The sequence below is a fragment of the Bos indicus genome, chromosome 18, assembly GCF_029378745.1.
Source record: "Bos indicus isolate NIAB-ARS_2022 breed Sahiwal x Tharparkar chromosome 18, NIAB-ARS_B.indTharparkar_mat_pri_1.0, whole genome shotgun sequence".
In the NCBI taxonomy this organism is placed as follows: Eukaryota; Metazoa; Chordata; class Mammalia; order Artiodactyla; family Bovidae; genus Bos; species Bos indicus.
The window spans coordinates 36,702,227-36,719,037 of record NC_091777.1 but is presented as its reverse complement, the minus strand read 5'-3'; the positions used below and the strand labels follow the sequence as shown (position 1 = coordinate 36,719,037).

The 16,811-nt window shown below is 38.6% G+C and overlaps 1 protein-coding gene across 2 annotated transcripts in view; it reads right to left on the bottom strand.

Annotated features, from left to right (window-relative positions):
- Window positions 1-16,811, bottom strand: part of TANGO6 (transport and golgi organization 6 homolog) — a 184,462-nt gene that overhangs the window by 152,010 nt on the left and 15,641 nt on the right. For both annotated transcript variants that reach the window (XM_019978905.2, XM_019978906.2), the window contains exons 3-7: window positions 16,029-16,145; window positions 14,362-14,503; window positions 12,293-12,429; window positions 6,251-6,413; window positions 2,455-2,537 (exon numbers count right to left, since the gene is read on the bottom strand). In XM_019978905.2, coding sequence (XP_019834464.2) covers window positions 2,455-2,537; window positions 6,251-6,413; window positions 12,293-12,429; window positions 14,362-14,503; window positions 16,029-16,145 — 642 coding nt within the window. The remainder of the gene's footprint in view (window positions 1-2,454; window positions 2,538-6,250; window positions 6,414-12,292; window positions 12,430-14,361; window positions 14,504-16,028; window positions 16,146-16,811) is intronic.

Sequence of the window (16,811 nt, the reverse complement as noted above, 5' to 3'; positions counted from 1 at the left end):
CCAGCAGATATTCCCAACCCAGGAATTGAACCAGGGTCTCCTGAATTGCAGGGGGATTCTTTACCAACTAGGCTATCAGGGAAGCAAGAAGGTAATCACAAAAGACTACATACTGTATGATTCCATTTATATGCAGTGTTCAGAACAGGCTAATCTATATTAGACAGAAAGTAGATTAGTGGCTGCCTAGGGCTGGGATGTGGGAAGTGGTGTAGATTTCTTCTGAGGTAACAAATGTCCTAAAGCTGACTGTGATGACAGCTGCACATATCTGTGAATATTCTAAAAGGCCAGTGATTTGTAAATGGGTAAATGTATATTATGTAAAATATATCTCATAAAGTTGTCTAAAAAAAAGATTTACTCTAATGCAAAAGACCATCAATTGATGACAAATAGAGTATGTTAGATATTCATAAGATTAAATATTTTACTTACAATAAAAAGGGCCAAAATGCTAACTCATGCAACAACCTGGATGAACCACAGAAACACAATGCTAAGAGAGAAAAAGAAGCCAGTCACAAAAGAACACATGTTGCATGATTCCCTCATATAAAATATTCACAAAAGGCAAATCCAAAGAGATATAGAGCAGATTAGTGGTTGTTAGGGATTAGAGGTGGAACAAAAAGTGACTATACATAGGCACTAAGGATCTTTCTGGGGTGATAGAAATGTTAAAACTGCACTGTGATGAGAGTCTCACAACTCTGTAAAATTACTGAAAAATCACTGAATCATATACTTAAAACATTACTTTTTGATCTGTAAAGTATATTTCAATAAGGCTGTTTTATAAAAAAAATTTATTCTAAAAACATTTTAAAGAGACAAATAACTCAATTATAGGAAAAGGAGTACGTCAAGGCTGTGTATTGTCACCCTGCTTATTTAACTTATATGCAGAGTACATCATGAGAAACGCTGGGCTGGAGGAAGCACAAGCTGGAATCAAGATTGCCGGGAGAAATATCAATAACCTCAGATATGCAGATGACACCACCCTTATGGCAGGAAGTGAAGAAGAACTAAAGAGCCTCTTGATGAAAGTGAAAGAGGAGAGTGAAAACGTTGGCCAAAAGCTCAACATTCAGAAAACTAAGATCATGGCATCCGGTCCCATCACTTCATGGCAAATAGATGGGGAAACAGTGGAAACAGTGGGTAACTTTACTTTTTTGGGCTCCAAAATTACTGCAGATGGTGACTGCAGCCATGAAATTAAAAGACGCTTACTGCTCGGAAGGAAAGTTATGACCAACCTAGACAGCATATTCAAAAGCAGAGACATTACTTTGCCAACAAAGGTCAGTCTAGTCAAGGCTATGGTTTTTCCAGTGGTCATGTATGGATGTGAGAGTTGGACTGTGAAGAAAGCTGAGCACCAAAGAATTGATGCTTTTGAACTGTGGTGTTGGACAAGACTCTTGAGAGTCCCTTGGACTGCAAGGAGATCCAGCCAGTCCATCCTAAATGAGATCAGCCCTGGATGTTTGTTGGAAGGACTGATGTTGAAGCTGAAACTCCAATACTTTGGCCACCTCATGCAAAGAGTTGACTCATAGGAAAAGACCCTGATGCTGGGAGGGATTGGAGGCTGCAGGAAAAGGGGACGACAGAGGATCAGATGGCTGGATGGCATCACCAACTCGAAGGACATGAGTTTGAGTAAACTCCGGGAATTGGTGATGGACAGGGAGGCCTGGCGTGCTGCAATACACGAGGTCGCAAAGAGTCGGACATGACTGAGCGACTGAACTGAACTGAACTGATGATAATTCCACGTTTAACTTTTTAGGGAACTGCCAAACAATATTCCCAATGCAGCTTTACCTTTTTACATGAAATATAATTCTGAAAGCTATTTACTCTTGTAAATGTTTTTAATAGTATGATATCATTATAAATGCATTGAAATAAACTTTAAAGAAGAGTATTTACCCCAATGCCATCTGGGCCTAACAGTAATGGATTTCATTTTTGTCAAAAATATGTATTTCATATATATTTAAGATTATAATCATAGAGAACATATAATTTGTATAAATATTTTTTCACTTTTACTGTATATTTAAGAAGTCATTTCCATAACTCATTTACTCAAACTTACTTCTTCATGATGATGATTCTATCAAAAATTATAAAGTAGATTCAATATTATCATACATGTTTAGGAAGCCTACAGTATTGCAAATACCTTTGTCAATTTCTTCTAAGGATATGCTTTCATCACTGGCATATGCACTTAAGAGAATCTGAACTGCTTAAGATTCAAAGTAAATGATAAAATTAACAGCTTATAGTTTCCAATTTTCAAAGTAAAAAGATTTTGATGGTTTGGAATTTAAGATTAGTAATTCCAATCTTGAAGAATCAGTTTAAAAGGCAAAATTATTCTAAAAGACTAACTACAAATACTAACTAAAAATATTAGTGACTTAAGTTACCAACCTTATATATATCCTCAATACATCTGCCAAGTTGTTCTTCTGTCACCAAAATGGTTCCTGGCACCATGTCACTCTCTCGAATCTCTAAAGGACAAAAAACAAAATTACTCATGCTCAGTATCTCAATGAGCCTAAGGAAAAATGCTTTACTAGAAAGTTTGGGAAGTTAACAGCTAAAATTAGAAAATCAACATGGTTATAATACAGCACCATTCAAATACAATATTTCACAGACTGTTTCACTGATTACAAACATGCATTGTTATTTTATGCATCAATAAGAAAGGGGAAAAAAAAGCATTTCCAAGTAACCTATGAAACATTATCACTTAGAATTCTAATTCTAAATTAATGAATGGGAAGTTGGAGATTAAATTAATGAAAATGGCAGAACCAATAGTTGTATCTGGGTTACTGGTACACAGATGTTCATTATACTATTCTCTGTATATGTATTTGAAAATTTCCCTATAAAATTTAAATTTTTTTAATTTAAAAATTTTTAATTTAAATTTTAAAAATATAAAAATTTAAAAGCTGAACTTTTAAAACAGAGCTTTTAAAAAAAAAATTAAGAGAACTTAGATTAGATTTATTTTACACAGTTTTGTTATATATCGTTCTTTTTTATCTTTGCTATTCTGCATAGCATACAGGATCTTAGTTCCCTGCCCAGAGATTGAACCTGTGCCCCCTACAATGGAGGCATAGAGCCCTAGCCACTGGACCACCAGGGGAAGTCCCTATCATTCCTGATAAAAGCTAAATAATTGGAATAAACATGATAAAGAATTAAAACTTCACATTAATTAGTGTCCAACTCTTCTGAAACATTTTTCGTATCTGTGTTGTGCCATAATATATTGACCTCTGAGCCAAAGAGTGCAGTGATGTGATATCCTCAAGAGCCCTTGGTTTTATTACTGTCATCACAATTTTCTTCAAAGTCACTGACATCCATTCTACAAGTTTTAACACTCACTTGCAGACATAAACAATACCACAGTTGCTACCTGGCCAACAATGATAGTGAGATGCATCTAGATATTAGAGTTACTACAATGCGAAAGAGATTCCCAAAATAAAGTTTTTTTTATGTGAAAAAAAAGTGCATCTTGGAATTGATAAAATATGGTAATTCATCATACTTGCTACATATCCCTAAAAAATGTGCTGCAATATGAAAAACAAGTAAGAAAGCGTACGCGTTAGATTGTTTTTCCAGTGGCAATGATGGGGTTTACGTAAAAGATCAGTCATATTCTAACTCAGTCCTTTTTGTTATCAACAGATGTTATATGCAAAACATGTAGCTGGCATTACAGATGTAACCTAACGCATGAGAATGCCTGGTAAAGAGATGCCCAATAAATATTCTTTGAATGAATGAATAAGGCCCAGGACAAAAATAACTGACCCACAACTGGACTGACCCACAGCTAGGCCTCCCAAGCATTGTGCTCTAGCAGTAGTGTCAGTCACTCAGTCATGTCTGACTCTTGCGACCCCGTGGACTATACAGCCTGCTAGGCTCCTCTGTCCATGGAATTCTCCAGGCAAGAATACTGAGTGGGTTGCCATTTCCTTCCACAGGGGATCTTTCCAACCCAGGGAATGAAGCCAGGTCTCCTGCACTCCAGGCAGATTCTTTACCACTGCACTACCTGGGAAGCCCTAGTGCCCCAGCCCAGGGCTCAAACCGGAACACAGACTTGAATTACCTAGTGGGCCAGTTGAAACAGTGCTGGGCACAACATCAGAGTTTCTAACTCTGTAGGTCTGAGGCAGAGCCCAGAAAGTTGTTATTTCTTATAAATTCCCAGGTGATGCTGATGCTTCTGCTCTTGGGACCACACACTGAGAACAACTGCTCCAGACTAAAGGAAATACCTGGTCGGTCACAAGCAAGATAAATAGATTAGGAATGAGGTATGCTCTCGCATGAAATTAGATATAAATGAAGTCCTAGGCCTTGATGATGAGTGCCAATAGAAATAATACTTCATTTTTTGAGGAATACACTAATCCCAGACTAGATTTCTATTAAATACATAAAGGAATTTTAATTATTTATTCAAATATCATGTTTATGATGTTTGAATAATCACAAGTTTCACTTCACCAAAGCTCAATTTGGTGAAGCTTTACAAGCACAAGAATTAGGCTTTCTTTACGCTCACCCACTGAATATTCACTGGAAGGACTGATGCTTAAGCTGAAACTCCAGTATTTTGGCCATCTAATGCAAAGAACTGACTCATTTGAAAAGACCCTGATGCTGGGAAAGACTGAAGGCGGGAGGAGAAGGCAACGACAGAGGATGAGATGTTTGGATGGCATCACCGACTCAATGGACATGAGTTTGAGTAAACTCCAGGAGTTGGTGATGGACAGGGAGGCCTGGCGTGCTGCAGTCCATGGGGTTGCAAAGAGTTGGACACAACTGAGCAACTGAACTGAACTTAAACCCCTCTACACAGATTCAGAAACATTTATACTATAAATGACTTCTATACAAAGTCTACCCAGAACTGAACTGGGCTTAACCACACATCAATTTTTCTCTTTATTTTTAACCTCAGAAAATACTATTATGGAAAGGTTTTGTTTTTTTTAAAAACTCACTAAAAATGCTGAAATGATACTCTGTATCCTAGCACTAACCTCAATAAAGCATGAAAATATACAGAGGGAAGTGGTTAAAAGACATTAAAACACAAGGGAGGGAGGCTCAAGAGGGAGGGGAGGTATATATACAGTTATGACTGATTCCTGTTGTAGGGTAGAAACCAACACAACACTGTAAAGTAATTATCTGCCAATTAAAAATAAAAAACAAACACACTTAAACTCTCGGCCAAATCTGGGAAAATCTGAGCATCAAAATGAATATAGGAATATTCAGTCATCCACTGAATCTGTTTTTAAAGAGATGAGCCAAGGAGAAAAGAAAAGCTCTTCCTTACAGAAGAATATCAACTAACAAAATAGAAACAATTAAAAAAAAAAGAACGTCACCATTTTACTGGCAAAAATTATCAGGGGATACCAAACCACAGTATGAAGGACTGTTTGGAGACAGGATATTCACACTGTCTCATATGTCGACCATCCCATAGATTATTATTAATTAAAAAGGGAGGAAGGTATTTTTACAGTGGAGAAATCTGGTTGCTACCACCTTAATCAAATAATCACATTTAACTTCACTAATGGAATAAACTGATGACATGCGTCCATAATCTGATGGACTGAAAAATAAAATCGTATACAGTATTCCTGACAAAATGTTTAACCTGGATCTAATCATGAGGAAACAATTAGACAAATACAAACTGAAGAACTGTCTATAACCTGGGCTTCAAAAGTGTCAGAGTGAAAGACCATTAGGGATCTGTTCTACATTAAAGAATTAATGTAACAAGTAAATGCAATGTAATTTTAAAAAAACAGATATAAAGAAAATTCTTCAGACAAATAAGAAATCTGAATAAAGTCTATATATTAGAGGATGTCTGCAACTAATTCTCAAATGCTTCAGGAAAAAAAATATGTATATGTATAGGAAGAGAGAAAGAGAAAGTGAACATGCCAAAATGTTAATTATGTGAAGTATACAGGGATGAGACAATGTATTCTTCTTAGAACTTCCATGAAGTAGATTTTTCAAAATAAAAAGTTGAGGAGAAAAAAACAAAACTAAAGACACCGAACTACATAGACTTAAGTCACTTAAATCCAAAACACGGAAGAAGGTCCTTTAGAAGGACCCCAAACCCCCAGACTTCCTTGTTTACCTGCTGTATTTAAACATCGATGAAGAGGAGCTAACACGGGCTGAAGTAAGTACTTGGCTGCCAGCTGTGGCTGTTCTCTTGACATAGTTATAAAGGTTGTGGTGGCAACTCTCTGAAATTGTCGTGCTGCCAATTTATCTTGAAAGTGAAATAAATCCAAAATCTAAAAGAAAAATTCCCTAAGGTAAATACCAGGCTCTTTGTAAGAAGCAACAACTAAGAAAAGAACACATTTCACATTAATTTCTTTACACCAAAAAATAAATTCACCGCAGTAACACTGATCCAACAGAACTGTTTGGTTTTTTAATTAAGTTAACAACCTAGCACCAAAGGGTATGAGAACTGAAGGAGCTATGTTTTTATTAAACAATTTTATCAGATTTATAAAATATGTGTTATTTGTAGAAAATCTGGAGAATAATTTTTAACAAAAAAAATTAAATTCCAAATTACTATAAACACTTTTGGTTTATTTTTTCCAATATGTTCCCTGTATAATTCTTTCCTCTTTTCAACTGAGACCATACTTAATATTCAGTTTTGTGTATTGCTGAAACTTCCTCATATTGTTATAAATTCCTCAAAAATATTATTTCCAGATATTCAGATTTTCTCCCAAATTTTGCTATGATAAATAGCAATTATGGGGTCAAGGCATATAAATATATTCAGAATCTGAAGAGCCTGTCAGATCTGACCAAGGGTCTACTTTATTCTCAAAAAATAAACTTAAAAAACAAAAACCAAACAAACCAACCACTGATATCTCATATTTGAGTCTAAGTACCCAACAGAAAAGATCATTCTGTTCCTGGCTTAAAAGTGACTCAAATGTTTTGTAGACAGGAGAAGCCACTGTCCCAAAACTGTATGTGACCTGTGATGCTGCCAAAAACAGGCTCAGCAATACTAAAACCTATGACTTGATTGTCTCATTTTCTTAAGTGCCAAAATTATAGCTACTAGTTTTAGAAAATGTTTACTCATCATTGCAAATAACTTTATCCTATAAGATAATTTCTATTTAGTATCTTCCAGTGTAAGATTTTACATCATGATATTTTTTCCTATGCATGCTTCCCTGGTGGCTGCGCGGGCGCCAGAGGGCCTAGAGGAGTTATTCCACGTTCAAGGTTGGGAGGGGCGGCGGTGAGGAGATACCCCTCGTCCAAGGTAAGGAGCAGCGGCTGCACTTTGCTGGAGCAGCCGTGAAGAGATACCCCACATCCAAGGTAAGAGAAACCCAAGTAAGACGGTAGGTGTTGCAAGAGGGCATCAGAGGGCCGACACACTGAAACCATAATCACAGAAAACTAGTCAATCTAATCCCACTAGGACCACAGCCTTGTCTAACTCAATGAAACTAAGCCATGCCCGTGGGGCCACCCAAGACAGGCGGGCATGGTGGAGATCTGACACAATGTGGTCCACTGGAAAAGGGAATGGCAAACCACTTCAGTATTTTTGCCTTGAGAACCCCAATGAACAGAATGAAAAGGCAAAATGATAGGATACTGAAATAGGAACTCCCCAGGTCAGTAGGTGCCCAATATGCTACTGGAGATCAGTGGAGAAATAACTCCAGAAAGAATGAAGGGATGGAGCCAAAGCAAAAACAATACCCAGCTGTGGATGTGACTGGTGATAGAAGCAAGGTCCGATGCTGTAAAGAGCAATATTGCATAGGAACCTGGAATGTCAGGTCCATGAATCAAGGCAAATTCGAAGTGGTCAAACAGGAGATGGCAAGAGTGAACGTACATTCTAGGAATCAGCTAATTAAAATGGACTGGAATGGGTGAATTTAACTCAGATGACCATTATACCTACTACTGCAGGCAGGAATCCCTTAGAAGAAACGGAGTAGCCATACTGGTCAACAAAAGGGTCTGAAATGCACTACTTGGATGCAATCTCAAAAATGACAGAATGATCTCTGTTCCTTTCCAAGGCAAACCATTCAATATCACAGTAATCCAAGTCTATGCCCCAACCAGTAATGCTGAAGAAGCTGAAGTTGAACCGTTCTATGAAGACCTACAAGACCTTTTAGAACTAACACCCAAAAAAGATGTCCTTTTCATTACAGGGGACTGGAATGCAAAAGTAGGAAGTCAAGAAACACCTGGAGTAACAGGCAAATTTGGCCTTGGAATACGGAATGAAGCAGGACAAAGACTAATAGAGTTTTGCCAAGAGAATGCACTGGTCATAGCAAACTCACTCTTCTAACAACACAAGAGAAGACTCTACACATGGACATCACCAGATGGTCAACACCGAAATCAGACTGATTATATTCTTTGCAGCCAAAGATGGAGAAGCTCTATATAGTCAACAAAAACAAGACCAGCAGCTGACTGTGGCTCAGATCATGAACTCCTTATTGCCAAATTCAGACTTAAAGAAAGTAGGGAAAACCACTAGACCATTCAGGTATGACCTAAATCAAATCCCTTATGATTATACAGTGGAAGTGAGAAATAGATTTAAGGGACTAGAGCTGATAGAGTGCCTGATGAACTATGGACGGAGGTTCATAACATTGTACAGGAGACAGGGATCAAGACCATCTCCATGGAGAAGAAATGCAAAACAGCAAAATGGCTATCTGAGGAGGCCTTACAAATAGCTGTGAAAAGAACAGAAGCGAAAAGCAAAGGAGAAAAGCAAAGATATAAACATCTGAATGCAGAGTTCCAAAGAATAGCAAGGAGAGATAAGAAAGCCTTCTTCAGCGATCAATGCAAAGAAATAGAGGCAAACAACAGAATGGGAAAGACTAGAGATCTCTTCAAGAAAATGAGAGATACCAAGGGAACATTTCATGCAAAGATGGGCTCGATAAAGGGCAGAAATGGTATGGACCTAACAGAAGCAGAAGAGATTATGAAGAGGTGTCAAGAATACACAGAAGAACTGTACAAAAAAGATCTTCACAACCAAGATAATCACAATGGTGTGGTCACTCACCTAGAGCCAGACATCCTGGAATGTGAAGTCAAGTGGGCCTTGGAAAGCATCACTACGAACAAAGCTAGTGGAGGTGATGGAATTCCAGTTGAGCTATTTCAAATCCTGAAAGATGATGCTGTGAAAGTGCTGCACTCAATATGCCAGCAAATTTGGAAAACTCAGCATTGGCCACAGGACTGGAAAAGGTCAGTTTTCATTCCAATCCCAAAGAAAGGCAATGCCAAAGAATGCTCAAACTACCGCACAATTGCACTCATCTCACACGCTAGTAAAGTAATGCTCCAAATTCTCCAAGCCAGGCTTCAGCAATACGTGAACCATGAACTTCCAGACGTTCAAGCTGGTTTTAGAAAAGGCAGAGGAACCAGAGATCAAATGGTCAACATCTGGTGGATCATGGAAAAAGCAAGAGAGTTTCAGAAAAATATCTATTTCTCCTTTATTGACTATGCCAAAGCCTCTGAGTGTGTGGATCACAATAAACTGTGGAAAATTCTGAAAGAGATGGGAATACCAGACCACCTGATCTGCCTCTTGAGAAACCTATATGCAGGTCAGGAAGCAACAGTTAGAACTGGACATGGAACAACAGACTGGTTCCAAATAGGAAAAGGAGTACGTCAAGGCTGTATATTGTCACCCTGCTTATTTAACTTCTATGCAGAGTACATCATGAGAAACGCTGGGCTGGAAGAAGCAAAAGCTGGAATCAAGATTGCTGGGAGAAATATCATTAATATAATATAAATATCATTATATTAAATTTAATATCATTAAATATCATCAAGAGGAACTAAAAAGCCTCTTGATGAAAGTGAAAGTGGAGAGTGAAAAAGTTGGCTTAAAGCTCAACATTCAGAAAACGAAGATCATGGCATCTGGTCCCATCACTTCATGGGAAATAGATGGGGAAACAGTGGAAACAGTGTCAGACTTTATTTTGGGGGGCTCCAAAATCACTGCAGATAGTGACTGCAGCCATGAAATTAAAAGACGCTTACTCCTTGGAAGGAAAGTTATAACCAACCTTTCAATAGACAGCATATTCAAAAGCAGAGACATTACTTTGCCAACAAAGGTCCATCTAGTCAAGGCGATGGTTTTTCCAGTGTTCATGTATGGATGTGAGAGTTGGACTGTGAAGAAAGCTGAGCACCGAAGAATTGATGCTTTTGAATTGTGTTGTTGGAGAAGACTTTTGAGAGTCCCTTGGACTGCAGGGAGATCCAAGCAGTCCACTCTGAAGGAGATCAGCCCTGGGATTTCTTTGGAAGGAATGATGCTAAAGCTGAAACTCCAGTACTCTGGCCACCTGATGTGAAGAGCTGACTCATTGGGAAAGACCCTGATGCTAGGAGGGATTAGGGGCAGGAAGAGAAGGGGACGACAGAGGATGAGATGGCTGGATGGCATCACTGACTCGATGGACGTGAGTCTCAGTGAACTCTGGGAGTTGGTGATGGACAGGGAGGCCTGGCGTGCTGCGATTCATGGGGTCGCAAAGAGTCGGACGTGACTGAGGAACTGAACCGAACTGAACTGAACTGATGCTTCCCCATGAGAACGTGAAGACCAGCATAACAACTGAATGACTTTCTTTACACTGTACTCCAAAAGGCATATCTTACATCTAAAAGCATGTGGAGTGGTGACTAAGAACACTCCTTCCACATTTTCACCTATCAGATTAACAAAGAAAAGTTTGTTAATACAATATTGTAGAGTAATAAATAATAATAAATAATAATAAAAAATAAAAATTCAAAAAAGGGGAAAAAAAAAGAAAAGTTTTGTAATACACTGTGTAGGCAACGGTGTGGGAAAACAGATCCATATGTATCAATCAAAAATTTAAATAAATATACTTTTTAAGCCAATCATTTCAATTCTAAAAATTTTCCCTATTAACTGGAGCATTGTAACAGCAAAACAATAGAAACAATTTAAATGTCCATTAATAGGAAGCTGGTTAAATAAATTATGGTACATAATATGATGAAATACTATGCACCCAAGAAAAAGAATGAGACAGCTTAATATGAAATGATCTCCAAAGTACATTGTTAAGTGAAAAAAGCAAAACTGAAAAATAGTGTGTGCAGCATATTATCATTGGGTAAAAATTAGAATATAAAAACAAATACATACACATATAATTGTATACACATTATTCACAGATTGTCTCTGCAAAATAAATAAGAAACTGGTACAGAGACAGGAGAGAGACATTTTTCCGCTTTCTCTTTTGTGCTTTTTAAAATTGTACAGCATACTAATTTACCTTTTTTATTTACTACATATTTTTTAAAAAATAATTAAAAACACAGAAAAGATAATAAATATGACAAAACTAGTTTTATATTCCAGTTTTGAGGGCAGGCTAGTCAGTTACTAATGATGAAAGTGAAAGTCACTCAGTCATGTCTGACTGTTTGCAACCCCATTGATACAGTCCATGGAATTCTCTAGGCCAGGATACTGGAGTGGGTAGCCTTTCCCTTCTCCAGGGGATTGTCCCAACCCAGGGATTAAACCCAGGTCTCCCACACTGCAGGCAGATTCTTTACCAGCTGAGCCAGAGGGGAAGCCCAAGAATACTGGGTAGCCTATCCCTTCTCCAGGGAATCTTTTCAACCCAGGAATTGAACCGGGGTCTCCTGCAGTGCAGAAGGATTCTTTACCAACTGAGCTATCGGGGAATCCTAACAGATCAGTCTCTCCCACACGTTTTTAATGTTATTAAGAAAGTCCTTCACTGAATAATAAACAGTATATTAACTCAATACTGTTGTTGTTGTTTAGTCACTAAGTTGTATCCGACTCTTTGCAACACCATGGACAGACAGGATTTTCCAGGCAAGAATACTAGAGTGGGTTGCCACTTCCTTCACCAAGGGCATCTTCCCCACCCAGGGATCAAACCCGCGTCTCCAGCACTACAGGCATTTTCTTTACCGCTGAGCCACTGGGAAAGCACCTAACTCAATATTAGGTGAACATTTAAAGTCCTCTTTCTATAAATAAACAGATAATCCTCAAACAGACAAAAGAAACACGATTTACCTGGGGGCAGATATCTCTATAATAATCCTCTGGTGAAAGAGACTGCTGGGGACAAGAGGCCAAAATCTTTGCAATCAAGTCACACTTCTTCCAGTCGGCAGCTGTGGCCTCAGCATCACTCCCTCCAGCCGCCCCAGCTGTCAGCAATGGATACAGACGTCAAAAATTCATAGCACCTCACCACATAAGGTCCTTAAATTAGAGGAGAAACTACTTTTTTCCCTATTGAAAGTCGCTAATTTCTTCTGTAAGATAAACTACCTCTTCGTACTTTCGTTTTGATGTTGGTCTCTGGCAAGTTCAGAGGAAAAAAATAGCACTCAACCATTGTAATTAGAGTACTCATATTATCTGAACACTAGTTTCTTCTTTGTGCTTATTACTGACATGTTTTAAATGATTAATATTTCTATTATTCTGTCTCTTTATATGCATCTTGTCATTCAAACTGCCTTAAACTAGAGTTAGGGAGTAACAGGTATCAGATTTACCTAACCCCCTTAGAAAAAATATGTAAATGGTGGCTTTCAGACACTGGATAAAAGCAGCCCAAGATACTGGTCCCTAAGAGAAGGGAAGCAAACAAGGTGAGCCCCGTGAACGCCCTAGCCTACTACCTTGAGAGAGGTTTGTTTTTTTTTTTTGTCCATACGACGAGACATGTAGGAACTCAGTTCCCTGACCAGGGATTGAACCAGTGCCCCTGCACTGGGAGCATGGAGTCTTAACCACTGGACCACCAAGGCAAGTCCATAGAGAGTTTTGAGGCCACACCACAGGTAAAGGAGAATCCAATGAAGCCTGCTATGCTGCTGAATTAAAGAAGAAAACACAGTTCAGAATTCAGGGACGTCAACACAGCTAGAGCTTTTCGGGTAAAACAGCAGACAGGAGAAAGCTACACAAAGAGGGAATTCCAGAGATCAGCAGAGGAATCCTCTCTCAAGTCTTCTGCAGAGTATGGCGTGTGTGTGTGTGTTGAGAGAGAGGGAGAGCAACAGAGAGAGAAACCCAAGGCAAGAAACACCAGAAAGGAGTAGGGAGAACAATCCCCAGCGTTCATGCAGGGCTTGGAATAGTTAGTGTTCCTACTGGTGAGCATGGAAAGCCTCTTAATACATACAGAATCAAGTAAAATCCCAGAAAGGTATCACTTTAGTATTGGTGCCAAATTACCTTAAATTAAAGGCTGTTATCCACCCACAGTAACAAGGTTTAAGAGCCAGAACTGAAGGACTCAAACTGATATCAAGAAAATTAACCGCATCCTAGCACAAAGCCCAACAAAGGAATACAACAAAATACAGCATTCAGCAGTGTTAAATTAAAATGCCCGCTATCCATTCAAAAATTACCAGGCACATCCATTCCAGTGAAATATTTTTTAATATAAGGATTATGGTTAGAAAAAATATCAGAAGACACCTGTTCAAAATGTTCCAAGTGGTTGCTTCTGGGGATGGGAAATGGAGTGAAAAGCCGCTAAGGACTGCTATTTTTCTCTAAAAGTATTATAGACCTATTGATTCTTTAAATTATGTGCATATATAATTTTGTTTAAAAGTCAAAAAATATAAATTAAAAACTACTACCATACTTAGTATGATAATTAACATTTCTTCTCTTAATGAGGACTAAGAGAATATAACTGGAAACGAATCTAAAATTTCATTCCAAAGCTTCTATCTCTTGGGTATCTCAAACTTGAGGAGAATGCTTTTGTATTTTAAAGTCCTGAGGTGAAGTACTCATAGGACCTCTGGCCTTTTCCACAGAGAATTTCTTGGTTTCTATAGGGTTTACTTAAACTTTCTGTACAATGTTTTCCTCTGGTATTATAACTTATTTGAAACAATCGATAATATTATGCAACATGAGCAATGTATCACAACTATTTTGGGGGAAAATAGCAAGAAAATGAGTTTTTGGAAAAGGAGTTCATTAAAGTTTAAATTCCTCACGCCCCACAAAGGCACAAACAAAGCCTAGTCTACATCAGGTTTTACAGTCAAAGGCTAGAGACCAATAAAGAAAAGTGGATGCCGAAGTAACAAACGTCTATTTCTTACCACCTGCTCCTTCCAAAATGCCCCGGACTACTGCCTGAACACCGCTGGGTCTCATCAACCTTTCAGAGAGGAGCTGCCCACACAGACGCCGGAGCCAAGCTGGGGCTCGACACCTGTCTTGCATCTTCCCTTCTGAGCAGGACTGAAAAACGAAGGGAAATGTGTGAATGAATGTCAGCGTAATGGATAGGATTTTTTTTGTTTGTTTTTCAGATAGGATTTACAGTCCAATCTGAAATATACAAATATACTGAGTCAGACTGATAATTAACAGTACGCTACACAGACTTCAAAAAGGCAAAAATTTTTCTTTTAAAAAAAAGGGAAGGGGAGAGTTCTCTGGTGGCCCAGTTGTTAGGATTCCTTCAACTAGGATTCCTTCGACTTTCGCTGCCATGGCCTGGGTTCAATCCCAGGTTGGAGAACTTAGATCCTGCAAAACCATCATGGCAAAAAAAAAAAAAATTTTTTTTGTAAACATTTATAAAATCTCTTCAGCCTCACTTTTAATTTTAAGGAAGTAAAAATACAGTGAAACTTCTTCAAAAAAGTATCAAGTGAAATTTCAAGCCCAGAAATATACAAATGTTTGTGAATAAAATATAGACTTGGGGGGACACAAAATCCATGTAACCAATCTGAATGCAGTCCTTCCAATCAAATGCAGCTTCCAAAGAAGACTCACCACTAAGAGGAGAGTCTCCAACAGTGAGAGGGCATTCCTCTCAGTGTCTAACAGTTAATACAGTTAACTGTTTTGAGCCTTCATGCTTTTAAAAAAAAAAAAAAAAATGTATTTATTTGGCTGAACCAGGCCTTAGTTGCAGCATGTGGGATCTAGTTCCCTGCCCAGAGATTGAATCCAGACCCTCTGCATTCAGAGCACAGAGTTTTAATCCCTGGACCACCAGGGAAGTCCCATCCTTTGGACCCTCATGCTTTACTCACCTAAACTCGTTACTAAAATTTAGGTACTAAAAGAAAATAGATAATTCCAGCTACATCACCAAATTGAATCATTCTGGAAAAATAATCACTTTTAAGGAAAAAAGAAACTATATTATGCTGAGCAGTATACTATTACGTTTTTACTCTAAATTCCTTGACTTCAAATACTCCATTCAAAGAGTAAGATGTCCAAATACTTTTGCCAGAAGAATACTGCCAAACAGCCAAATTTTAGTTTAAAAAAAAAGACCCAGTTTGAGAATGAATAAAGTATATTTTTGTCATAAGCCCTAAAAAATTATCACAATATTATTGGGAAAAGTGTCCATTTTTCATTAAAAGAAAAATCCCTTAAAATTATCCCAGAGGTCGGTGTAATTTAGTTTGGCAAATACCAATTAACAATCTAAAAGATGAAACAGTATTCAACTAGACTAATTTCCAGGAGAAGACAGTTGTTTAGTCACTCAGTTGTGTCCAACTCTTTGCAACCCCGCAGACTGTAGCCAGCCAGGCTCCTCTGCCCATGGGATTTCCCAGGCAAGAATACTGGGGTGGGTTGCCATTTCCTTCTTCAGGGGATATTCCCCACCCAGGGATCAAACCTGGGTCTCCTGCATCGCAGGCAAATTCTTTACTGCTGAGCTACCAGGGAAGAAGACAATACACTACACTCTATCATTAAAGCTTCACCCACAAGAATCCCCAGGTGTGCATACCTGGGGCGGTCCTCCCTGGAGGATAAGTAATTCTCGGACTGCTAATGGCTGATACACTTGATCCAAGATGTCTCTTAGGGCCTTCTTCGATAGGGCTCTTTCTTCTTCAGTTAACACCTAAAAGAAACATGTCCTTGGCTTCTGTGAGATAGAAACCAGGCAAGCAATAGAAGGTAATGCTCTGCAACAGTGAACAAAGATGCTTGTGAGGGGAGCAGGAGGCCGACTTCTTTTGCCTTTTTTTTTTAACTTTTTATTTTGTATTGGGGTATAGTCGATTAACAACGCACTGATAATGTCAGGTGGACAGCAAAGGGACTCAGCCATTTATATACATGCATCCATTCTCTCTCAAACTCCCCTCCCATCCAGGTTGCCACATAACACTGAGAAGAGTCCCATGTGCTATATAGTAGGTCCTTGTTGGTTACCCATTTTAATTCTTTTGCCTCTTGGTTTCCTTCCATTCAGAGGAGGCTATAACAAGGAAACACTCCTGGCCCCCTCTCCATTCCCTCACCCACTTCTGGGCAGGAGACTGCATCCACTCATCTGATTGTTGAGTTCTGGCACACACAGCTCGCTCCTCTTCAGTCTCTTGGGCATGAGCGCACAGTCTGTTCTGCTCTTCTGTGCCATAGATTTTTCAGGGGCATGTCCTCTGCATTGGGGCAGAAGGAGCTGCAGTTTTCTAGAACTCTTTAAAACTGGGTGAGAAGTGCATCTCATTGTGGAATGCACTGTTAGGAGACCCATGGGTCTCTCTCTATAGACCTTCCAGCT